The 23,479-nt window shown below is 44.5% G+C and overlaps 1 protein-coding gene across 1 annotated transcript in view; it reads right to left on the bottom strand.

The window, feature by feature from the left end:
• LOC148138501 (uncharacterized) overlaps positions 1 to 23,159 on the bottom strand; it is a 43,343-nt gene extending 20,184 nt beyond the window's left edge. Inside the window, exons 1-4 of the mRNA XM_087981778.1 lie at positions 23,085 to 23,159; positions 19,566 to 19,648; positions 17,751 to 17,842; positions 12,910 to 13,014 (exon numbers count right to left, since the gene is read on the bottom strand). Of these exons, the coding sequence (XP_087837904.1) occupies positions 12,910 to 13,014; positions 17,751 to 17,842; positions 19,566 to 19,648; positions 23,085 to 23,120 (316 nt within the window). The 5' untranslated portion in view covers positions 23,121 to 23,159. The remainder of the gene's footprint in view (positions 1 to 12,909; positions 13,015 to 17,750; positions 17,843 to 19,565; positions 19,649 to 23,084) is intronic.
• Between the last annotated feature and the right edge of the window lie 320 nt (positions 23,160 to 23,479).

Here is a 23,479-nt window from a genome sequence, read left to right as displayed (position 1 = left end):
CTCCCAGGAATATCCTCCCGAAGCCCAGCTGTAATGTTATCCCTAATCAAAGATGCCACTCCCCCTGTACTGTTGCCCCCTTTCTATCGCATCTACACCCTGGAACATTAAGCTGCTAGTCCTATCCATCCCTGAGTGATGCCTCTGTAATTGCTGTAATATCCCAGTGCCATGTTCAAAACCATACCCTGAGCCCACCTGCCTGACCTGTCAGGCCTCTTGCACTGAAATAAATGCAGTGTAACTGGTCCGTCCCACTTTATTCTGTGGCTTGCTCTTGCCTGCCTTGACAGTCTAATCTGAACAGTACCAGCCTTGGACATACCTCTTTTCTCACTATCTCTTTAGGTTTACCCCAACTCCCTCACTGGTTTAATACCTCCCGAGTGGAACTAGCAATTCTCCCTGCTCATCAGGACCCCATGCTTTCCCCTTCCTATGCCATTGGTACCAATGTACAATGTCCTCCCACTGGCTATTCTCCCCTTTGAGAATATTCTGCACCCTCTCCAAGGCATCCTTGACCCTAGCATCAGGGAGGCACCACCCCATTCTGATGTCTCACTGTCAGCTGCAGAAATGGCAGACTGTGCCCTTGACTAGAGTGTCCCCTATCACCATCGTTTGCGTGGAACTGGGTATACCTTACATTATGTTAGAGCCAGTCTCAGTCGCAGTAACTTGGCAGTCAGTGCTATATTCCCCTGAAAGTCTATTACCCCCTACATTTTCCAAAACAGTACACTTGTTTGAGCTGGGGATAACCACTGGATATTCCTGCAGTACTTGCCTACCCCTCCTAGCTTTCCTGGAGGTAACCCACCTACCTGACTGTATCTGCAGTATCCTGCAATCCTGAGACTGCCACCTCTCACACCCCTGACCCCTGTCAATTCCTCACTGCCTTTAATCACTCCTTCACCAATCCATGTGATTTGATAGGATTTGCAAAGACACTTCCTGCAGACACAATCATCAGGATCATTGAAACTCTCTCTAGACTCCAACATCCGACAGGAACAGCACACCACTCTACAACAGGCCATCTCTCCGCCTTAACAATCTACAGACCAAGACAAAGGCACAGTCTTACTGCTCGAAAAATACTGCCTGAGAATAACTTAATGCTTACGCTTTATATTTTAAACATTTTAACAACAGACCGAAAGACATGAAAAAGAAACCCTCACCTTTCTCACTATTAATATAATAAAACCGTCTAAAATTGATGTTTCAAGAGACTGAAACCCACTGAGCTGATCCCGGCTGTGAGCAGCTCACAGAGCGAGGTCTCTCTGAGGACAGCTGTGAAATGTCACTGTTTCTTTCTCTTTTCTCCAAGCTGCATTTCCGAGCGGTTTATACCTTCACAAGAAGTCAGCTGGGAGAGGTCACTGCTCAGTTTTATTCACTGGAGGTTGCCTTTGCTGCCCAGACCAGAATTTATTGGCCACCTTTATGTGTCTTGGAGAAATGGTGGTGAACGGCCTCCCTGAAATGCTGCAGTCCATATACACCACAGTGATGTTTGGACAACAATCCCCCACTAGACCCACATCCCCCCCTGTCTCTGTAATCCCCCTCCAGCTTCAGAAATTGCATGTGTGTAATTTTACCTCAAATTGTACACGGAGAATGATGGAGCTTTTTTTAAAAAATACATTGCTAAAAAGGGAGGCAATGGCCAGATGATATTCTTGCTAGACGAGTAATATGAGCAATGTTCCGAGGATTAGGGTTAGATGGTAGCATCATGGCTGATGGTGGCATCAGATATCAGTAAATTCTCGAATGAAAAGGCTCATGATGACCATGAAACTATTGTCGACTGTTAGGAAAAAACCCATCTGGTTCACTAATGCCCTTTAGGGAAGGAAACTGTCATCCTCACCCGGTCTGGCCAACATGTGACTCCAGACCCACAGCAATGTGGTTAACTCTCAACTGCCCTCAGGGTAAACATCCACATCTGAGTGAATAAACAAAAAAAGATTTATATTTAAATCGCAGAGGAAAGCTTTTTTAAAAACAAAATTGTGTTTTCAAACTTTAAAAAAAAATCACCTTGGTCGGATGGCACTATAGACGCTGCAATAATCAGGGAGAATATAAGGAACAAATATACAGAGAGATCTCCGATATACAGTCACAACAATAAGGTTATAGTAGTAGGTGATTACGATAGTGTGAAAGGTTTGGTTGGTAAAGAATGTGTTAAATGAGTTCAAGAAATGTTCTTTATCAATATTTAAATGTTCCTATCAGGAAGCAAGCAACACCTGACCTTTTCTTGTCTGATCAGACAGGGCAAGTGACTGAAGTGATAGGACGGGAACAGTTTGGGTGAGAGGAAATTGTGGGCACCATGGAGAAATAGTTGTATAATCGATAACTACAGGTGAGCTGCCTGATGACTGGAGAGTGGCTAATGTTGTACCTTTGTTAATGAAGGGGTATAAGGAGCAGCCCAGGAACTATAGACCTCAGTGGTGGGTAAGCCGTTGGAGGCGATTCAGAAGGATAGGATTTGCATGTATTTGGAGAGTTAAGGAATGATTAGGGACACTCAACATGGTTACTTAACAGGGTGTCTCACAGACTTGATTGAGATTTTTAAGGTAGTCACCAAGAAGATCGATGAGGGCAGAGTGGCAGACATTGTTTATTTGGACTTTAGTAAAGTCTTTAAAAAGGTTGTGCAGGGGAGACGAAGTTGTAAAGTTCGATCCCATGGGATTCAGCAAGAGCTTGCCAACTGGATACAAAATTAGCTTAACAATAGGAGACAGTAATAGTGGAGGGTTGTTTTTCACACTGGAGGCCCGTGACCAGCAGTGTTCTCCAGGAATCGGTGCTGGGTCCATTTTTGTTTGTCATGTATGTAGATGGTTTGAATTAGAATACACAAAGCATGGTTTGTTTGTGGGTGACATCAAAAACTGTTAAGGTAGACAGTAACAAAAGGTTATCCACGAATACAGAGGGATCCTGATCAATTGGGTGAATGGGCTGAAATGTGGCAGATGGAATTTAATTTGAATAAATGTAAGATATTATATTTTATAAAACAAAATCTCCTTTAGCCTCATTAATTAATTACACTAATTAAAAGTAAGGCCTTGAGTAGTGATGTGGAACAAAGAAACCGAGGGGTTCAGGTCTTTGCAGTTTGTGTCACATGTAGACAGGGTGGTTAAGTGGGTGTTTAGCACGCTTACCTTCATTGCTCAGACCTTTAGGTATAGGAGTTGGGACACTATCATGAGGTTATACATGATGTTGGTGAGGCCTCTTCACTGTGTTCAGTTCTGGTCCCCCTGTTAGAGGAAGGATGTCATTAAATTGGAAAAGGTTCAGAAGATGTTTCCCAGGATGTTGCCATGAACGGAGGGATTGTTTTAGAAGGAGAGGATGGATAGGCTGGGATGTCTGTCACCGGAGAGCAGGAGGTTGAGGGGTGACCTTATTAGAGGTTTATAAAATCATGGAGTGTGTGGACAAGATGAATGGCTGCATGGGAGGGGGATTCAAACTGCATACAGTTTGAGAAGAGATGACAAAGATTTTAAAAAGACATGAGTTTTTCTATTTTTGCACTTATGGGTTGAACTCCCAGAGGAAGTGGTAGCTGTGAACACAATTACAATACTTAAAAGATATTTGGATAAGTACATAAATAGGAAATATTTGGAGGGATATATGCCAAGCAGAGGCAGGTGTGATTAGTTTAGGTGGAATTATAGTCGACATGGATTGGTTAAACCACAGGGTCTGTTTCCATGATATATACCTTTGAAACTCTAACTCTCGGTGTCTTCATGCTCACAACTTTCCCTATCACTGTCACCTCATGAAGCTTCACAACTCTTCCTTATCTCTGCTATCATAAGCATCTCTGTAACATCCTCCAATCACACAATCCTCCCTATCTCTGTAATCTCGATCCCCACAAATCTCTCTGCTAAGTGCCTTTCTGTAATTCCAGCCTTGAGGATAGCCCATTTTTAACTCAGATTCCTGCACCCTGAGCTCCAGCATTTCCTACTAAACCTCTCTGCTCATTTGCCTCCCCAAAACATTAACCAATCATCTATCATCTATTCTAATATCAAAAAGGTATGAGATGATCGCAGCGGGTCTGTGTGCTTGATGACCAATATGGAGAAGATGGGGGCATTGTGTTCAACAGTTTTATACCAGAGACTCTGACCCCATTTTATTCCGTGTTTCTCAGTGATTCCCTCTTTTTGAAGCAGACATGAGTGAGAAGCAGTGGAGAATGTAAATGATACACGGTCTGCATAGTGAGAGGATTCCACCACCACTGGCTGTTTACCCTCCAGCTCCACAATGTCCAATAACCTATCCATGCTATCGCGGATCCTGGCACCAGGGAGGTAACATACTATCCTCGATTCATGTCTGTGGCCACAGAAGTGCCTGTCTGTACCCCTGACTATTGAATCCCCGTTACTCTCTTTCCTCCGTTCGGTGCAGAATCCGAAGCGGGATACAGTATCTGTTTGATAATGGGATGATCACTGGGAACTCCTGCATTTCCTTCCTGAGCCTTTTACTTGATCTGATAGTCATCCATTCCCTTTCCTAACTCACTGAACGTGCTGTCCATAACATCCTCAGTATTGCAGATGAGCTACAGTGAGTCCACTCACAGCTTCAGATCTGAAAAGCAGTTTCCCAGTAACTGCAGATGGGCACACTTCCTGCACATATTGTCGCCAGGGACACTGGAAGCATCCCTTATTTCCCACATTGTGCAAGAGGAGAACACCGCGGATCTGAGGTCTCCTGTAACAATGTCTCTCTAGATTCAGCTAGTTCTCCCATCGCGAGAACTTAAATGAGCTAGCAACCTTTCTTCACTTCAAGCATGTCCATTATAATCTAAATCCCCGACCTTTACTTAAGCTGACATGTTATACTTTAAAACCTGTTACAAAATATTCAGCAGGTATCTCATAAAAATTGGCTATTCCCATTGGGAGCATATGAATTCCTGAATGGCCTGAACTAAACCTGAGTTTCAGCATCACCTTCTCCCTGTCTCACCTCACTGTTTTCACCCAATTCCAAAACACACTCACTGAGCCCAGCAGCACTCTTAGTGCAGCCCTGTCATTTTCAGTTGTCAGAATCTGGAACATTCCACCTGAAAAGATGCTGGAATTTTAGTTCATAAGGAATTTGAGTCCATAAGGAATTTTAGTGGGTAGTTTGTAGAGAACTGAAAATAAGGAGTTTACAGGTTAACATTACGAAGTGGGTGATTGGGGACTAAATCTGACAGTTCCTGCAAAGAGATGAGGTGCAATTTGGATAAATCTGTGCTCCCTCTCAGGGCAATATCTCCTTCCTCAGCTGCAGGGCCCAGAACAGAGCACACACCCAAAGGGTGATCCAGCCACAAATTTGTCCATCTCTCTGATTTTTGCTTGACAAAAGTATTGAAGATATTTTCTCACAGACAGAACAGACAAACCTTTCTGTTTCCACAGTTAAATGCCAATTATATTCAGGTCCTGATGTCTCTGCTGACTGTAAAAACCTGTTTCTGAGATCCCAGTCTCAATTAATATCCCATAAAATGAATTCACACAACAAAACTCACAGTCAGTGCAGGATGAATAGTAAAGACAAATATTTATTTTGCACCTAACCTACACGTCTCTGAAAACTATGGGCAATTTAGCTCCCAGTGCAATGGCAAAGGAGATAGGGGTTAAAGAGTGAATAATAGGTGGGGACAGAGCCCGAAGGAACATTTGGAAAGAAAAGGACTGGATAGCGATCTGGCTGGGAGAGTGCATAGCTGTTAATGGAGGGAACAGGAAGCGGTATCTGGCAGCATCTCAGTGGATGGGATGGAAATGGTGGCTGATGTACGTTCTGCCGCAAAAAAGACCCTGAGCTTCCAGTTGCCTGCCACTTCAACACACGAGCCTGTTCCCTGGGCAACATCCCTGTCTCATACTTACTGCAATGTTCCAGTGAAGCTTGATACAAACTGGCAGAACACTCCAGAACATACCAAATGGCTCCGTATTTCAATTACAGCAATTTCCCCTCCCATGTGGTCAACAATACCCTCCACCGTATCTCCTCTACTTCCCACACCTCCGCCCTTGAACCCAACTCCTTCAACTGCAACAAGGATAGAATCCCCCAAGTCCTCACATTCCACCCAGGTACAACACATCATCCTCCACCATTTCCACCACCTACAATCAGACCCCATCAGAGATATATTTCCCTCCCCAGCCCTTCCAGCATTCCTCAGAGACCATTCTCTCTGTGACTACCTTGTTAGATCCACGCTCCCCACCAACCCATCCTCTACTCCCAGCACCTTTGCTCGCCATTGCAAGAGGTGGAAAACCTGTGGCCACACCTTCCCCTCACCTCCATCCAAGGCACCACAGGATCCTTCCACATTCAGCAGAGATAGTTCTTACATTCAAACATTTCACCTATTGAGTCCTTTGCTCTCGATGTGGTCTCCTCTACAGTGGGGAGACCGGACGCCAACTTGCGGAATATTTCAGGGAACATTTCTGGGACACGTACCAACCAACCACACTGCCCTGTGGCCGACATATTCAACGGACCCTCCCACTCCGCCAAGGACATGCAGGTTCTGGGCTGCCTCCATTGCCAAATCGAGCCATCCGAAGCCTGGAGGAATAACACCTCATCGTCCGCCTTGGGACCCTTCAACCACACAGCATCAATGTTTCCGCATCTCCCCTCACCCCACATTATCCTAGCTCCAACCCTCCAACTCGGCACTGGCCTCTTGAACTGACCCACCTGTCCATCTTCCTTCCCCATTATCGACTCCACCCTCTCACCATTACCTCCCATCTGCATCTACCTATTGCCTTCCTAGCTCCTCTCCCCCAACCCTTCCCCCCCCCCCCCCGTCCTATTTATCTCTCAGCACTCTTTCCCACACCGCACATTCCTGATGAAGGGCATATACCTAAAACGTCGATTCTCCAGCTACTTGGATGCTGCCTGACCTGCTGTGCGTTTCCAGTGCCACATGTTAATGAAGCTGGAAGAACAAAACCGCATCATCCACTCGGGTACCCTTCAGCCTTTTGGCCTCAATATCAAATTCAATAATTTCAGATGCTGAACTCTCCCACGTCCTAGCCCCCTACCCCACACACTAGGCCTTGTTATTACATAGCCTGCTATTACACACTATCTGTGATTAGCCACTAACAGTCCCCATAAACAGCTATTCACCCTCCCCCAGCCAGATCGATATACACTCCTTTGCCCAATTTCTCCTATCTCTCTCTTTGGGCTCTATTCTCAATCATTTACTCTTTAACCTATACCTTCTGCATATAAACCAACATTTTTTTTCTCAGTCACATCAGTTCTGAGGAAGGTTCATAGGATCAGAAATGTTAACTCTGACTTGTCTTCACAGATGCTGCCAGACCTGCTGAGCTTTTCCAGCACATTCTGGTTGTTGTTCATCATTTCCATCATCCACAGTGTTTTCTGGTTTTTATTTAGCGGGAGCTTGTAATTCATGTCAAGCAGCCTACACCGTGTGTTTATAAACCGCCCCAGTACCCACAAACTCCATTTTTCTCCCAGTCTATGCCACTCCCATCACACTCACTGAGTCCCCCCTCACAGTGACACTGCGCCTGCACAGCTCATGGTCACGTGCTGGCCTGCTGGCCACACCCCTCATTCACTTCTATTGGCTGGAGGATCACGCCAACTCTCCTATTGGTCTGCAGCTGCTGTCAATCACCTGGGCCCCATTGTGTCATGTTGGTGGGATCCTCCCATAAGTGTTGGAGGCTGAAGGGTGACCTCATTGAGTTTTATAAAATCATGAGGGGCATGAATGGGATAAATAGACAGGTCCAGAACGAGAGGTTTAAGTTGACAGGGAAAATATTTAAAAGGGACCTAAGGGGCTTCTGTCAATCAGAGGTTGCGACATGCATTGAATTTTCGGTCAGGACACGTGGTGGAGCCTGGTACAATTACCCCATCTGAATGGGTATATGAATAGAAAGGATATAGAGGGATATATGCCAAGTGCTGGCAAATAGGACTTGATTAGGTTAAGACATCTGGTCAGCATGGACGAGTTTGACCGAAGGGTCTGTTTCTGTGCAGTACATCTCTATGGCTCGATGGCTCTGCGGAGGGAGGAGCTTCATCATTCACAGCGAATGGGGCATTATCACAGAGCATAGGGGCTGGGGGCTAGTCAGCCCATTGGGGCTGTACTCTCTCCCTCTGCAGATGCTGCAAATCTGTCCCAACTCCCCTCCCAACTGTCCATAGCCTTCCAAATCTTTCCTTAAAAAGTTGAATTCCACATTTGTTTTGACACTAACTGTTGAATCTGCATTCAGCTCTTGTTCAAACTGTTCCAGATGCTCAGAACTGACTCAGTAAAATAATCTTCACATTTTTACCTTGCATTATTTGCCAGTTACATGAATGCAGTTACTAAAAATTGTGACAAACTTTCTACTTTCCCTCTCTGTCAACTAAATATCCTGGAGACAAATCTGCTCCTGGTCGAAATCACAACAGGGGGAGGTTGAATAGGCTGGGGCTGTTTTCCCTGGCGTGTCGGAGACTGAGGAGTGACCTCACAGAGAAACATAAAATCATGAGCGGCATGGACAGGATAAATAAGATAAATAGACAAAGTCTCCTCCCTGGAGTGGGGGCTTCCAGAACTAGAGGGCATAGGTTTAGGGTGGAGGGGAAAGATATAAAAGAGACCTGAGGGGCAACGTTTACACACAGAGGGTGGTACGTGTGTGGAATGAGTGGCCAGAGGAAGTGGTGGAGGCGAGTACAATTGTAACATTCATAGGTATATGAATAGGAAAGATTTGGGGGGATATGGGCCAGGTGCTGGCAGGTGGGACTAGATTGGGCTGGAATATCTGGTTGGCATGGATGGGTTGGACCGAATGGTCTGTTTCTGTGCTGTATGTCTCTGTGATGAATTTTATCCAAATAGCTAGTTCTCCTCGTATTCTATCATGTTGAACTTGCTAACCAGTCTGTTGTTATGTGGAACATTGTGTCTTCCTGAAGTCCGAGTTAACGATGTCCATGCACAAAGCCATGCTGATTCTCCCCAATTATTTGCCTTTCCAATTACATGCAAATCCTGTCCCTTAGAATCCCTTCCAACAACTTGCCTGCCACTGACTACAGGCTCACCGGTCTATAGTTCCCTGGCTTTTCCTTACCACCTTTCTCAAATAATGGCACACATCTTCCAGCACCTCACCTGTGGTTATTGATGACACAAATATCTCAGGGAGGGGCCCAACAATCACTTCCCTAGCTTCTCACAAATTTCTGGGATACATCTGATCAGGTCCCAGGGATTTATCCACCTTTATCCATTTTAAGACATTCAGGGTATCCTCCTCTGTAACATGGACACTTGCCAAGTTATCACTATTTATTTGTGCAAATTCTCTAGCTTCCACATCGTTTTTCAGTAAAAACCAATGTGTAATATTCATATAGAATCTTTCCAAACTCCTGCGGTTCCATAGTCAGTCTTGTTGGTCTTTGAGGGTCCCTATTCTCTGCCTGGTCACTCTTTGTCCTTAGTGTATTTCTAGAATCTATTTGGATTCTCCTTAAACCTATTTCCCAAAGCCATCGCTTGTCCCCTTTTTGCCCTCCTGGTTTCCCTCAAGTATTCTCCTACTGTCTCTATACTCCTCCAGGGATCCACTCAAACCCAGCTGTCTGTACCTGCCATATCCCTCCTTCATTTTCTTGACCAGAGCCTCAATTTCTCTCGACAGGCAGCATTCTCTACGCCTCCCAGCCTTGCCCTTAACAGGAATATACTGTCTGTGTACTCTCATTGTCTCATTTTTACAGGCCTATGGAGGCAATGGCAGATGTGGACAGAGAATCAATCATTCTCAGTAAAGAGGAAGTGTTGGGAAAGGTAACAGCCTAAAGGTAAAAGGGGCGCCTGGCCGTGATGGAATGCATCCCAGGGGCAAAAAGAGATGGCTGGGAAAATAGCAAATGTGTTCATGATAATTCGCGAAAATTTGCTGGACTCTGGGACGTATCTGACAGATTGGAAAGCTGCAAATGTGATGCCACTATTTAAAAAAAAAACACCCATTAGTTTAACTTCTGTAGTGGGGAAAATGCTTGAACCTCTCAAGGAAGTAGTAGCGAGTTATCTGGGTAGAAACTATCCCATTGAGCAGACACAGCATGGATTCATGAAAGGCAGCTCATGTTTAATGGATTTACTTGAACTATTTGAGGACATCACAAATGCGTTGGACAAGGGGGACCCAGTGGATGTGGTGTATCTGAATTTCCAGAAAGTAATCGACAAGTTGCCACATGAAAGGCTGCTGTATAAGATAAAGGCTGCACGGCATTATGGGTAATGTATTAGCATGGATACAGGATGGGTTGACCAACAAAAAGTAAAGAATGGGGATAAATGGGCGTTTGGATTAGTGTTGGCACTACAACTGTTTACAATTTACACAAATGTTTTGGAGTTGAGGACCAAGTGTACGGTGTCAGAGTTCACATTTGATACAAAGATGAGGTAGAGCAATGTGTGCAGGGGCCACCGTACGTCTGCACAGGGATACAGATAGGTTACGCGAGTGGGTAAGGATCTGGCAGATGGAGGACAATGTTGGGAAATGTGGGGTCATCCATTTTGGTCGAACTAACAGCAAACTGGATGATGAAATGGTGAAAACTTGCAGCATGCTGCTGTGCAGAGGGAGCTGGGTGTCCTTGTGCATGAATCACAGGAAGTTGGTTTGCAGGTGCAGCAGGTAATTAAGGCAGTGAACGGAATATTGTGCTTCCTTGCTAGAGGGATGGTTATGCTGCAGCTGTACAGGCCACACCTGGAGTACTGTGTACAGGTTTGATCTCCTTACTTCAGCAAGGATGTACTAGCACTGGAGGGGGTGCAGAGGAGGGTCACTAGTTTGGGCCTGGAGTTGAGAGGGTTGGTGTATGTGGAGAGATTGAGAAATCTGGTTCTATACTCATTGTAATTTAGAAGAATGGGAGGTTGGATGGGGAAAAAAAACAAAATTATGAAGGGAGTAAGTAAGATAGAAGCAGGGAGTTTATTTTCACCAGGGATAGGTGAAACTAGAGAACATAGCATCAAAATAAGGTGGAGCAGATTTAGGACTGAGTTCAGGAGTAACTTCTTCAGTTAAAGGGTTGTGAATCTGTGGAATTCCCTGCTGAGTGAAGCAGTTGAGCTATCAATTTTATTTGCCTTTAAGGCAAAAGGTAGATTTGTGAACAAGAAAGGAATTAAGGGTTATGGTGAGAGAGCAGGAATGTGGAGCTGAGGCCATGAAAAGATCAGCCCTGATCTTATTGAATGGCAGAGCAGGTTTGAGGGGTCAGATGAAGGTTTTTGCCTTGTGCCATCAAAATTGACCCTTGAAAAGTTAAGTTTCTAAATTGGACAATCTGGTCTATTATTTTCTGTAACTATTTTAAAACTAATAGAATTATCAGAGAATCCCAGAATCCCAACAGTGTGGAATGAGACCATTTGGCCCATCATATCGATACTGACGCTCAGAGCCTCCTAACCTCCCCCTGTAACGTTGCATTTTCCAGGGCCACCCAACCTACACATCCCTGAGCACTACGGGCAATTCAGCCTGGATAATCCAATCTACCCTGCACATCTTTGGACTGTGGGAGGAAACCAGAGAACCCGGATGAAATCCACGCAGACAACCCCAATAAGGTGATCATCTCTTTCTTATTTCCCAGTTCCACCCAAATAACTTCACTGGGCGGACTCCCATGAATATCCTCCCTAAGCACAAACATAATGCTATCCCTAATCAAAAACACTACTTCCCCTCCTCTCTTGGCCCCGTTTCTATTCTTCCTATAGCGTCTATACTCTGAAACATTAAGCTGCCAGTCCTATCCATCCCTGAGCCACGTTTCTGTAATACCCATGATATCCCAGTGCCATGTTCAAAACCATACCCTAAGCCCATCTGCCTTCCCTGTCAGGCCTCTTGCATTGAAATAAATGCAGTGTAACTGCTCAGTCTGACCTCATTCTCTGCTTTGCCCTTGCCTGCCTTGACTATTTGACCTCAGAACTGTACCAGCCTCAGACATACCTCTTTTCTCACTATCTATTTGCAATCACACCCACTCCCTCACTGGTTTAATGCCTCCTGAGTAGCATTAACAAATCTCCCTGCCCAGATATTAGACACCTTCCAAATCAGGTACAATCCATCCTTCTTATGCAGGTCAACTCGACTCCAGAGGAGATCACAATGATGCAAAAATGTGAATCATTTTCCCCTGCACCAGCTCCTTCCAGCACCTCCTCCTCCTCTGTAATATGGACATTTTTCAAGATATCACCATTTATTTCACCACATTCTATATCTCCCATGTACTTCTTCACAGTAAACACTGATGCAAAGTACTTGTTTCCCTATCTCGCCCATCGCCTGAAGCCCCACACAAAGACTGCCTTGCTGATCTCTATTTTCTCCTAGTTAGCCTTTTGTTCTTAATGTATTTACAAAAGCCCTTTGGATTATCCTTAACCCTATTCGCCAAAGCTATCTCACGTCCCCTTTTTGTCTCCTGATTTCCCTCTTAATTATACTCCTACTGCCTTATACTTGAAAATGTTTTGGATTGGAATAAATGCAAAATATTACATCTTGATAAAACAAACCAGGGTAGGACTGACACTCAATAAAAGTAGGACCTTGAGTAGTGATATGGGAACAAAGAGACAGAGGGCTTCACGTCTTTGAAGTTTGTGTCACATGTAGACAGGGTGGTTAAGAAGGTGCTTAGCACACTTACCGTCATTGTTCAGACCTTTGAATACAGGAGTTGGGACGTTATGTTGAGGATGTACAGGATGTTGGAGAGGCCTTTTCTGGAATACTCTGTCCAGTTCTGGTTGTGCTGTTATAGGAAGGATATTATTAAATTGGAGCAGGTTCAGAAGAGATTTACCAGCATGTTGCCATGAATGGAGGGATTGTGTTCTAAGGAGAGGCTGGATAGGCTGGGAATGTTTTCCACTGCAGTGCATGAGGTTGAGGGGTGACCTTAGTAGAGGTTTATAAAATCAGAAAAAGAGTGCAGATAAGGTGAATAGCCGGGGGAGAGGGGGATTCAAAACTCGGGTGCATTCATTTTGAGAAGAAATGAGAAAGGTTTGAGAAAAGACATAAGGGTTTTAAAAAAAAAACATACGTGTGGAATGAATTTCCAGAGGAAGTGGTAGCTGTGAATACAATTACAATATTTAAAATACATTCAGATAAGTACATAAATAGGAAATATTTGGATGGATGTGGACCAAGCGGAGGCACGTACACTTAGTTCAGTTTGGAATTATGGTTGGCATGGACTGGTTGCACCACAGGGCCTGTTTCCTTGCTGTATAACATTATGACTCTAATCCTCACTAACTCTAAATTCCTCCATCCTCAACTCTCCTGATCACTGTCACCTCATCCAGCCTCACAACTCTTCCTTATTTATATAAATCCTCACCAGCCACAGAACGCTGCCTATCTCATGTCCTCCAGTTTCTCAGATCTCTGCTACATGTGCCTTTCTTTAGTTCCAGCCTTGAGGATGCCCTCATTCACTCCGATTGGTTGGAAGACAAACTGGTACGACCTGGTCCTCTAGTACTGCCCTCTGCCCCCTATTGGCCTGCGCTGACATCAATCACACGAGACCCATTGTGAGGTGAGTGGTGGGATCCTCCCTCTCTCTGCCCTGGGATGAGCTTCATCATTCACAGTGAATGGGGCAGTATCTCAGAGCACAGGGCCTGGGGGCTATTCAGCCCATTGGGACTGTACTCTCTCCCTCTGGAGATGCTGCACATCTGTCCCAATTCCCTTCCCATTTGCCCATAGCCCCCCAAATCTTCCCCTAAAAAGTAAAATTCCAAATCTGTTTATGAATAACTGCTGAGTCTGTGTCCAGCTGCCAATCAGACAGTTCCAGATGCTCAGACTTTACTGAATAAAATAATGTTCACATGTTCACATATTATTTGCCAATTACCTGAAAATAGTTACTAAAATTGTGGCATTGTTCACAATTCCCTTCTCTCTGCAAATTAAATATCCAAGACACAAATTTGCAACTGGTCAAACTCACTGCTTAACCGTCTCAGCTCCAAGGACAATTATCTGTGCTTCTGCTAGCTCTCCACAAAAGAGGAACACATCTTATTTTCATTTATTCGTGTCATAGAGATGTACAGCACAGAATCAGACCTTTGGTCCAATTTGTCCATGCCAACTAGGAATCCTAATCTAATGGAATCCTATTCCCAGCTATTGATCCGTATCCCTTGAAACCCTTCCTATTCATTACCCAATCAGATGCCTTTCAAATGTTGTAATTGTATCAGCCTCCACTACTTCATCTGGCAGCTCATCCAATACACACACCACACACAGCTTGAAAACTTTGCTTCTCAGATCCCTTTTAAATCTTTGCTCTCTTGACTTAAGCCCATGTGATCTTGTTTTGGAACCACCTAACCTGGGGGGGAAAGACCCTGGCTGTTCACCTTATCCATGCCCCTCATGATTTTACAAATCTACATGAAGTCACCTCTCAATCTTTGACTCTCCAGGGAAATTACCCCCAGCCTCTCCGTAGCCCAAATCCTCCAACCCTGGCAAAGTCTTTGTCAATCTTGTCTGAACTCTTTCAAGATTAAGAACATCCTTCCCAGAACAGGGGATTTTGAACTTAAAACAGAATTCATGAAATGGCTTAATCAATTTCCTGTCCAGCCACAATATGACATCCCAGCTTCTGTATTCAATGCATCGACCAATAAATATAAGCATACTATACACCACCTTCACTAGTCTGCCTATCTGCGACTCTACTTGCAACGAACAATGAATCTGAACTCCATGGTCTCTTTGTTCAGCAACACTCCGAAGGACTTTACCATTAAGTGTATAAGTCCTGCCCTGATTTGCCTTTCCAAAATGCAGCACCTCGCATTTGTCTAAATTGAACTCAGTCTGCCATTTTTCGTTCCAATGGCCCATCTGATCAAGATCCTGTTGTATTCTGAACTAACCTTCTTCGCTGTCCACTACACCTCCAATTTTGGTGTCTTCTGTAAAACCACTGACTATATCTCATATATTCACATCCAAGTCATTTATTTGAGGACCGAATATCCATTCCTGCAGGACAATGCTGCTCATACGCCTCCAGTCGCAAAGCAACCCTCCATCACCACCCTCTGCCTCCTACCTTCAAGCCAGTTTTGTATCCAAATGGCTAGTTCTCCCAACATTCCATGTTATCTAACCTTGCTAACCAGTCTGCTTTGTGGAACATCGTTCAGTGCCCATATAGACAACGTCCACAGTCTGCCTTCATCAATCATCTTTGTCACATCTTCAAAAAAACTCAATCAAGTTAGAAAGAGAGAATTACTCACACAAAGTCATGTTGACTATCCTTAATCTTTCCTGGTCTTTCCAAATACATATAAATCCTATCCCTCAGAATCCCTTCCAACAATTTGCCTACCACTGACTTCAGGCTGCCTGTTCTCTTGTTCCCTGGCCTTTCCTTACCACCTTTTTAAAATAACAACACCTGTCTTCCAGCACCTCACCTGTCACAAACGATGATATAAATACCTCAGGGAGGGGCACTGCTTTCCTAGCTTTCCACAAATTTCTGGGATACACCTGATCAGGACCCAGGGATTTATCCACCTTGATGCCATTTAAGACATCCAGTATCACATCCTCTGTAACATGGACACTTTTCAAGTTATCACTGTTGTTAACTATCAAGTTCTCCAAACTCTTCAGAAAAGAGTAGCATAGTATCTCTCCCACCTCCTGTTGTTCCACAGATGGCCTTCTTGATCTTTAAGAAGTTGTATTCTTTGTCTGTTTTTTCTTTTATCCTTGATATATTTGTAGAATCGCTTTGGATTCTACTTAAACCATTTCCTTGAGATATTTCATGTTCCCTTTTTGCTCATCTGATTTCCCTTGAGTATATTCCTGTAAAAACATGAACCTGTACTCCCAATTCCTCCGCCTCTGCCATATCTGCTCACAGTAGAAGCAATTCTACTCCAGGACATCCCAGAAAGGATTCCTATTTCAAGGACTGCATTTCCCTCCCACGTGATCAAAAATTCCCTCCAATGCATATCCTCCACTTCCCGTACCTCCACCTTCCCCCCACCCCTCCAACCACAATAAGAATATAATCCACCGGTCCTCACCTGCCACCCCACGAATCTCCAGATACAGCGCATTAACCTCTGCAATTTCCGCTACCTACAGTCAGACACCACCACCAGGGATATATTTCCCTCCCCAGCCCTTTCTATGTTCCACAGAGACCATGGGATATTTGGTGCTGATGTGCTGCCCCACTGATACCTCAGTCACTCACCCTGCCCAATGGTCTAGTGATACTATCGCTAGATGGATAATCCAGACAACCAGATAACGTTCTGGGGCCTCGAGTTTGGATCCTGTCACAGCAGACAGTGGAATGTGAATTCAATAAAAGTGTGGAAGTTAGAATTTATTAAAGACCATGAATCCATTGTTGATTGTTGCAAAAAAAAAAACCCATGAGATTCACTAATATCCTTCAGGGAAGGAATCTGCCATCCTTACCTGGTCTGACCTACATGTGACTCCAGACCAACAGCAACGTGGTTGAATCTTAACTGCCCTTGAGGCCCAGCCAGTGACACCCTCATCCTGTGAGTGAAGTTAAAAAGGTCAAGTCTTGTATACAATCATACTATTCTTACAGATAAGTGATCTGTTCGTAAATTTACTTCTCAATTCCCGGCTGACTATTTATTTCTCAGTTCCACCTGCACAACTTGCCTGGATGTACTTCCAGGAATATCCTCCTGAAGCCCAGCCATAATGTTATCCCTCATCAAAACCATCTCACCCCCCTGCTCTGTTGCCCCCTTTCTATCCTTGCTATAGCATCTATACCTTGGAACATTAAGCTGCTGGTCCTAACCATTCCTAAGTCATACCTCTGTAATTGCTGTAATATCCCAGTGCCATGTTCAAAACCATACCCTGAGCTCCTCTGCCCGACCTATCGGGCCTCCTGCATTGAAATAAATGCAGTGTAACTGCTCAGTCCGACCTCATTCTGTGCCTTGCCCTTGCCTGCCTTGACTGTTTGACGCCTGAACTGTACCAGCCTCAGACTTGGCTCTTTCCTCACTCTCTCTTTGAGTATACCTCCATTCCTTCACTGGTTTAATGCCTCCTGAATAGCACTAGCAACTCTTCCCTTTCAGTGCAGGTACAATCCATCCTTCTGATGGAGGTCAATTCTACCCCACAAGAGATTCGAATGATCCAACAATGTGAACTCTTCTATTCCTATGTCATTGATACCATTAAACAACAGCCTCCCCTCAAAATGGTTATTCTCCCCTTTAAGAATATTCTGCTCCCTCTCTGTGACATCCTTGTACAAAAATTACACATCCGAATAATAAACCTTACACTCATCAGGTCATCATAAAAGGATTACATGACACATTGAAGGTTTGGGGAGACCTTTTGAGAGAATGTGATGATTCAAAGGAGAATTTTTAAGCAGCAAAAGGGATTGATCTGGAACGCAATACTCACAATGCGAATATCCAGGTCCTGATGTACTGAGTAATTCAGAGTTTGGCAGAACATTTACTGAGATTACCATCTGAATGTCCACCTGTAATATCCTGTAATACAAGTTTATAAAATCTGTCACTCTCCGTTCAAGTTAGAAACCCACACCATCCCCTCCTCCTGGCGCAGGATTACTGTACATAGTTACAACAGGTCATCAGGAAGGGGAATGGAGTGTTTTGTTCAGAGGGTTTTCAGTATGAGAGTTTGGAGTATATACCCGAGAGTAACGTGAGGAAGTGGTGGTGAGACCACCATATCTGGAGTAAAGTGAGCAGTTTTGGTCCCTTTAGATAAGGAAATGTGTCACTTTATTGGAGGCATTTCAGGGAAGATTCACTCGTAGAAAGTGCGGACTGCAGATGCTGGAGATCAGAGCTGAAAAATGTGTTGCTGGAAAAGCGCAGCAGGTCAGGCAGCATCCAAGCAGAAGGAGAATCAACGTTTTGGGCATAAGCTGAAGGGCTTATGCCCGAAACATTGATTCTCCTGCTCCTTGGATGCTGCCTGACCTGCTGTGCTTTTCCAGCAACACATTTTTCAGCAGGGAAGATTCACTGGGATGATCCCTGGTTTGGAGAGATTATCTTTTAAATAAAGGCTGAACAGGTTGGGACTCTACTCATTGGATTTTGGAGAAAGAGAGGTGATCTCATTGAGACAGATGGGATTCTTAAGGGGTTTGACAGGTTAAATACTGAGTGGATGTTTCCGAGTGTTAATACTGAAAAGGGAGTCTGGAACCAGATTCTGGGTCAGTCGCGGAATCAAGGGTTCTGCTTCAGATTCGTCAAGTTTAAGGCGACACAGAGGTGGGTAAGGGGTTTCAGTAGCAATGGAGCTGGGGTGAGGTGGAGACAGACAATGTTTAAGAGATTGGAATTCCCTGGTGTTTGGGATTGTGCAGATGTCTGATCAGAAGGTCACCTTAGGGTCAAATATAACAGCAATATTGTGAAGAACGTATTTCTGCCTCAGACAGTTACCAGGGAGAGGGAGAGGCTCAGCAGTAAGAGAAAGGAGTTTGGAATAACAACTGAAGGCAATGGGTTTAACCGTTACAATGTTTCATTGGAGGAAACTGCAGCTAATCAAGTAGTGGGAATGTGATAAGCAGTTTGGTAACTGAGTAACAGTGGAACAATGGAGAGGGATGGTGGGGAGGGAGAGCTGGACAGTGTCAGTGTACATGTGAAACCTAACATGGTGCTTTTTCACAATGTCAACTCCTGGCAGTATGTAGGTGAGATACAGGAGAGAGCAAGGATAGATACTGGAGGGACACCAAATGCAAGGAATTCAGAAAGGAAAGAGAGAGTGGAAATGGAGCAGGATTTTCCAAAAACCATGAGGTCAAAAGGAAGTTTTTCAAAGAAGGGGAGAGAAGGGCATAACCAGAAAAGACAGACAGCCAGAACAAGGAACAATATCTGTGAATCGGTGAGGAGGAGGAGGAGACAGAGTGTTGGAAAGTCTGTGGTTTAGCAAGCTTTGGGTAAATTGTAAAGATGAGCTCTGATAAGGCTTAACAAGAGACTGGAGAAAGATGTAGGTTTAGGACAAAAACCAGGAACACCACGTGAGGCAGTTTGGCTCGGTGGGCTAGTGGGAGGGAGGGAAGCAGCAGATCGGATTATCTCAGTCATGGTGACAGAGAAACTCCATGTGCTCCTCACTCATGTTATTGGAGGGGAGGATAGAGGAGACAGGATGATGGACAGTGTTTTACAAAGAAACAAAACCAGGGTTAGTGATATTTAAAATGAGTGAACAAACCTGATGTGTTTAGCTTTTATCCAGAATATTAAAACAAACGACTGAAGTCCTGGTTCGAATCCCATCTTTATAGATGGTGGAATCTGAATTCACGAAAAAATAACTGGAATTAGGAATCTCCTGATTTCCATGAAACCATTGTCAATGGTAAAAAAAAAATCCTGCCAACCTGACAGCGGCCCAGCCAGCTACTCACTGTACTAATTACTGCAAAGTCTCAACACAGGAATGAAACTGGATGGACCATGTGGCATCTAACAAGGCACCAGAAATTACAACCACAGAATCAGCCCTCTCGATGGTGCAACGTCCTCCTCACTAACATATGGTTTTTGGTGCCAAAATGTGGAGAGCTGTACCTCAGACTAGTCAAGAAGCAGCCTGACATAGTCATATTCACGGAATCATCCCTTACAGACAATGACCAGACACCACCATCACCATCCCTCGATATCGAGAGTGTGGTGCTGGAAAAGCACAACAGTCAGGCAGCATCAGAGGAGCAGGAGAATCGACGTTTTGAGCCTCAGCCCTTCATCAGTCTGATCTGGTGTGCTTTTCCAGCACCACACTATCGACTCTGACCTCCAGCATCTGCAGTCTTCAATTTCTCCTAAAATCTCTGGATATGTCCTGTCCCACCGGCAGCACAGACCAGACAGAGGTGGTGGCACAGTGGTGTACAGACAGGGAGGATTCGCCCTGGGAGTCTCATGGCTCCTGCTGATTACCATGTACCGTCCTCCCTTGGCTGATGGATCAGTTCTCCTTCATGTTGAACAACATTTGGAGGAAGCACTGAGGCAACAAAATGGTGTCAAACATACTCTGGGTACAGGATTTCAATGTCCACAATCGAGACTGGCTCTGCAACAGAATTACTGACTGAGCTGGCCAGGTCCTAAAGGACATAGCTGCTCAACTGAGTCTGCAGTGGGTGGTGAGGGAACCAACAAGAAGGAAAAAAACATACTTGATCTCATTGTTATGAATTGACAAGCTGCAGATATGTCTGGCCATGACAGTTATCGGTAAGAACGACCATCACATGTTCCTTTTGGAGACAATGCCTTGCCTTAAAGTTGAGAAAACCTCCGCTGTGTTGAGTGGCACTATCACCATTCTAAATGGGACAGACTTCAAAGAGATGTAGAATCTCAAATAGGGTATCTATAAGGTACTGTGGGACATCAACAGCAGCAGAACTGTACTCCAGCACAATCTGTAATCTCATGGGTTTGTAAATCCTGCTCTCACCCATCACAATGGACAGTAAAGGAGGGCTTGCCAAGAGCAGCACCAGGCATACCTAAAAATGAAGTGCTAATCTGGTGAAGCTATCAAACAGAATTACCTGCATATCAAACAGCATCAGCAGCAAGCAACAGAGCTAAGTGTTCCAACATCCAATGCAACAGATCGGAGCTCTGCAGTTCTGCCACATCCAGTTGTGAACGGTGATGGACAATTAAACAACTCACTGGGGGAAGCATCACAGAAATCCCCACCCTTACTGATGGAGGGGTCTCACATACCCATGTACCAGATAAGATGACAGCATTTGCAGCAATCTGCAGCCAGAAGTGCAAAGTGGGATGATCCATCTCAGCCTTCTCCAGTGGTTTCCAACATCACAGATGTGAGTTTTAAACCAGTTCGATTCAGTTTGAATCGCATCAAGAAATGGTTAAGTAGTTAAAGGCTACTGGCCCTGCTAATATTCTGGCAATCATACTGATGGCTTGTGCTCTAGAACTTGCCACCCACCGAGCCACGTACCGCTCCAGCACTGGCATCTGCCGACAATGTGGAACATTGCCCAGGGATGTTCAACACAAAAGCACAGAACAATCCAACCCAGGCAATTTCCATCTATCAGTCTACACTCGATCAGCAGTAAAGTGATGGAAGATGTCATCACCAGGGCTACCAAGCAACAGCTGCTCTGCAACTTTAGGCTCCACCAGGGCCAATAAGCTCACGATTGTGTCACCGCCTGATTCACAAACTGACAACCAGTTGAATCCCAGAGGTGAGGTGAGGGTGATAGCTCAGCCCCACTCCAAGATCACTATTTCGAGCTGATTTCACCCTTGTCTCAACACAATGTGATGAAAGTATATGAGCTATCTCTAGACTTCATTATCCAAACTCACTCCCTGGCCAGCTTCCCATATTCAACCTCCCTGTAATCTCAAGAACATCTAAATATCTGCTTGTTGATTCATCAAAAGTCTCCTATTCATAAGCAACAACATAGAGTCATAGAGATGTACAGCATGGAAACAGACCCTTCGGTCCAACCCATCCATGCCAAACAGATATCCCAACCCAATCTAGTCTCACCTGCCAGCATGTGGCCAATATCCCTCAATTTAAATTTCTCACACTTGATTTAATTCCTGGCTGTGATAATCCCTAGCTCCCTGCACCACACACACTTTGAGACCTCGACAACTCATTTTCTTTGAGACTCCCAACAATTTGTTAATTCATTACTTCATCTGTTTGGCTGTTTCTACAGTTGCTGAAGCAGCATGGTCTGAAATTTGCAACCAAAATCTCACAGGTCTGTTTTCCACCTTTAAGACATCCCTCAAAACCTACTTTTGGTCACCTGACCTAATATCTCCATCTCTGGCCTTATGTCTAAAGTTCTCAATAGTATTTTTGTGAAATTATAAGCATGATAATAAAAATACAAACTGTTGTTGATTTGACATTATTTTCAAATCATCACTGTTGCTGTAATGAATAATCTATAATGTCTCTGACCCAACCATATTGTAAGAGCACCTTCACCACACAAACTGCAGCTGTACAAGAAAGTCAAACATCACCCTCTCCACAAGCAACAGGGCTTTGGCATTAATCACTGGTATCTGTGGAAGGAGAAACACAGTTGATGTTTCATGGAGTGCAAAATGGATTACAGGGAATGAAAATGGTGCAGAATTTGATAGCCAGAAATGGAAGGAAAATACACTTGCTTTTTGGAAAAAAGAATTCTTGACTGTCAAAAATATTCAAGATAAAAGTAATCTGATAATCTCGCAGCACATGGTCAGGGACTGGGCCGCAGTGAAAAACTCATTTGCAAAGGTCTATAAAAGTAATAATACAGTAGTAAACAGACCAAAAATACACCCATGGTTCGAGACTGAGGAAGCCAGATATTGACAAAGTGGTAATGAGGGAGCCCAGAGGTGAATCAGAGCTGTATTGGCTGCTATGATCCCAATGACTCTAAACGAGAGAAAGGCTGCACATGCGCCTGGCTGCACCTTGCCCCCTACAAAGATGGCGGCGGTGCACGTGTCCAGTGAATCGTTGTCCCGAATAAAGATGGCGGCGCTCACTCAGGCCTGCAGCCGCGCTGAGGCAATTCCCCATTTACTGCAAACACGGGACTGGGACGTTCAAATTTGTGTTTTCCGACGTGCACAATTTGTTTGTAAAACCTCTCCGCTCATAGCAACACAGTTTTTCTCCAGTTTCCCTATTTATTTTTTTCCTTACCGTATCCTTTCTTTCCATAACTTCCCGAGCATTCATTACAGCGACTCTGCGCCGCGCGCGAGTGATCACATGGTTTAGTTTAGCTCCGCCCGACATTCACTTTGATTGGTTGGAGGACCAACATCCCGCTAGGTCATCCAGCTCCGCCCACCGTCCTTTCATTGGTCCGGTGCTGACATCAATCACCCGGAGTCCCTTTGTTGGCGAGAACATGCGCAGTGTGTCCTCCTTCAGCTGATATGTTGGGTAATGTGATGGGAGAGTTTACTGAGGGTAAGAATTCCCTTTGTGTGAGCTCTGCAGTAGATTTCCTCTATTCATGGAGGGGATTGCCTCCCTACTCATGACTGTATAGCTGTGATTGATGAATCAATGCCTTCTGAATCAGTACATAA

This window comes from Chiloscyllium plagiosum, unplaced genomic scaffold (genome assembly GCF_037043375.1).
Source record: "Chiloscyllium plagiosum isolate Xiang-an unplaced genomic scaffold, Cpla_swu_hap1 HiC_scaffold_40, whole genome shotgun sequence".
Classification (NCBI taxonomy): Eukaryota; Metazoa; Chordata; class Chondrichthyes; order Orectolobiformes; family Hemiscylliidae; genus Chiloscyllium; species Chiloscyllium plagiosum.
This window is presented reverse-complemented; position numbering and strand designations above follow the sequence as displayed.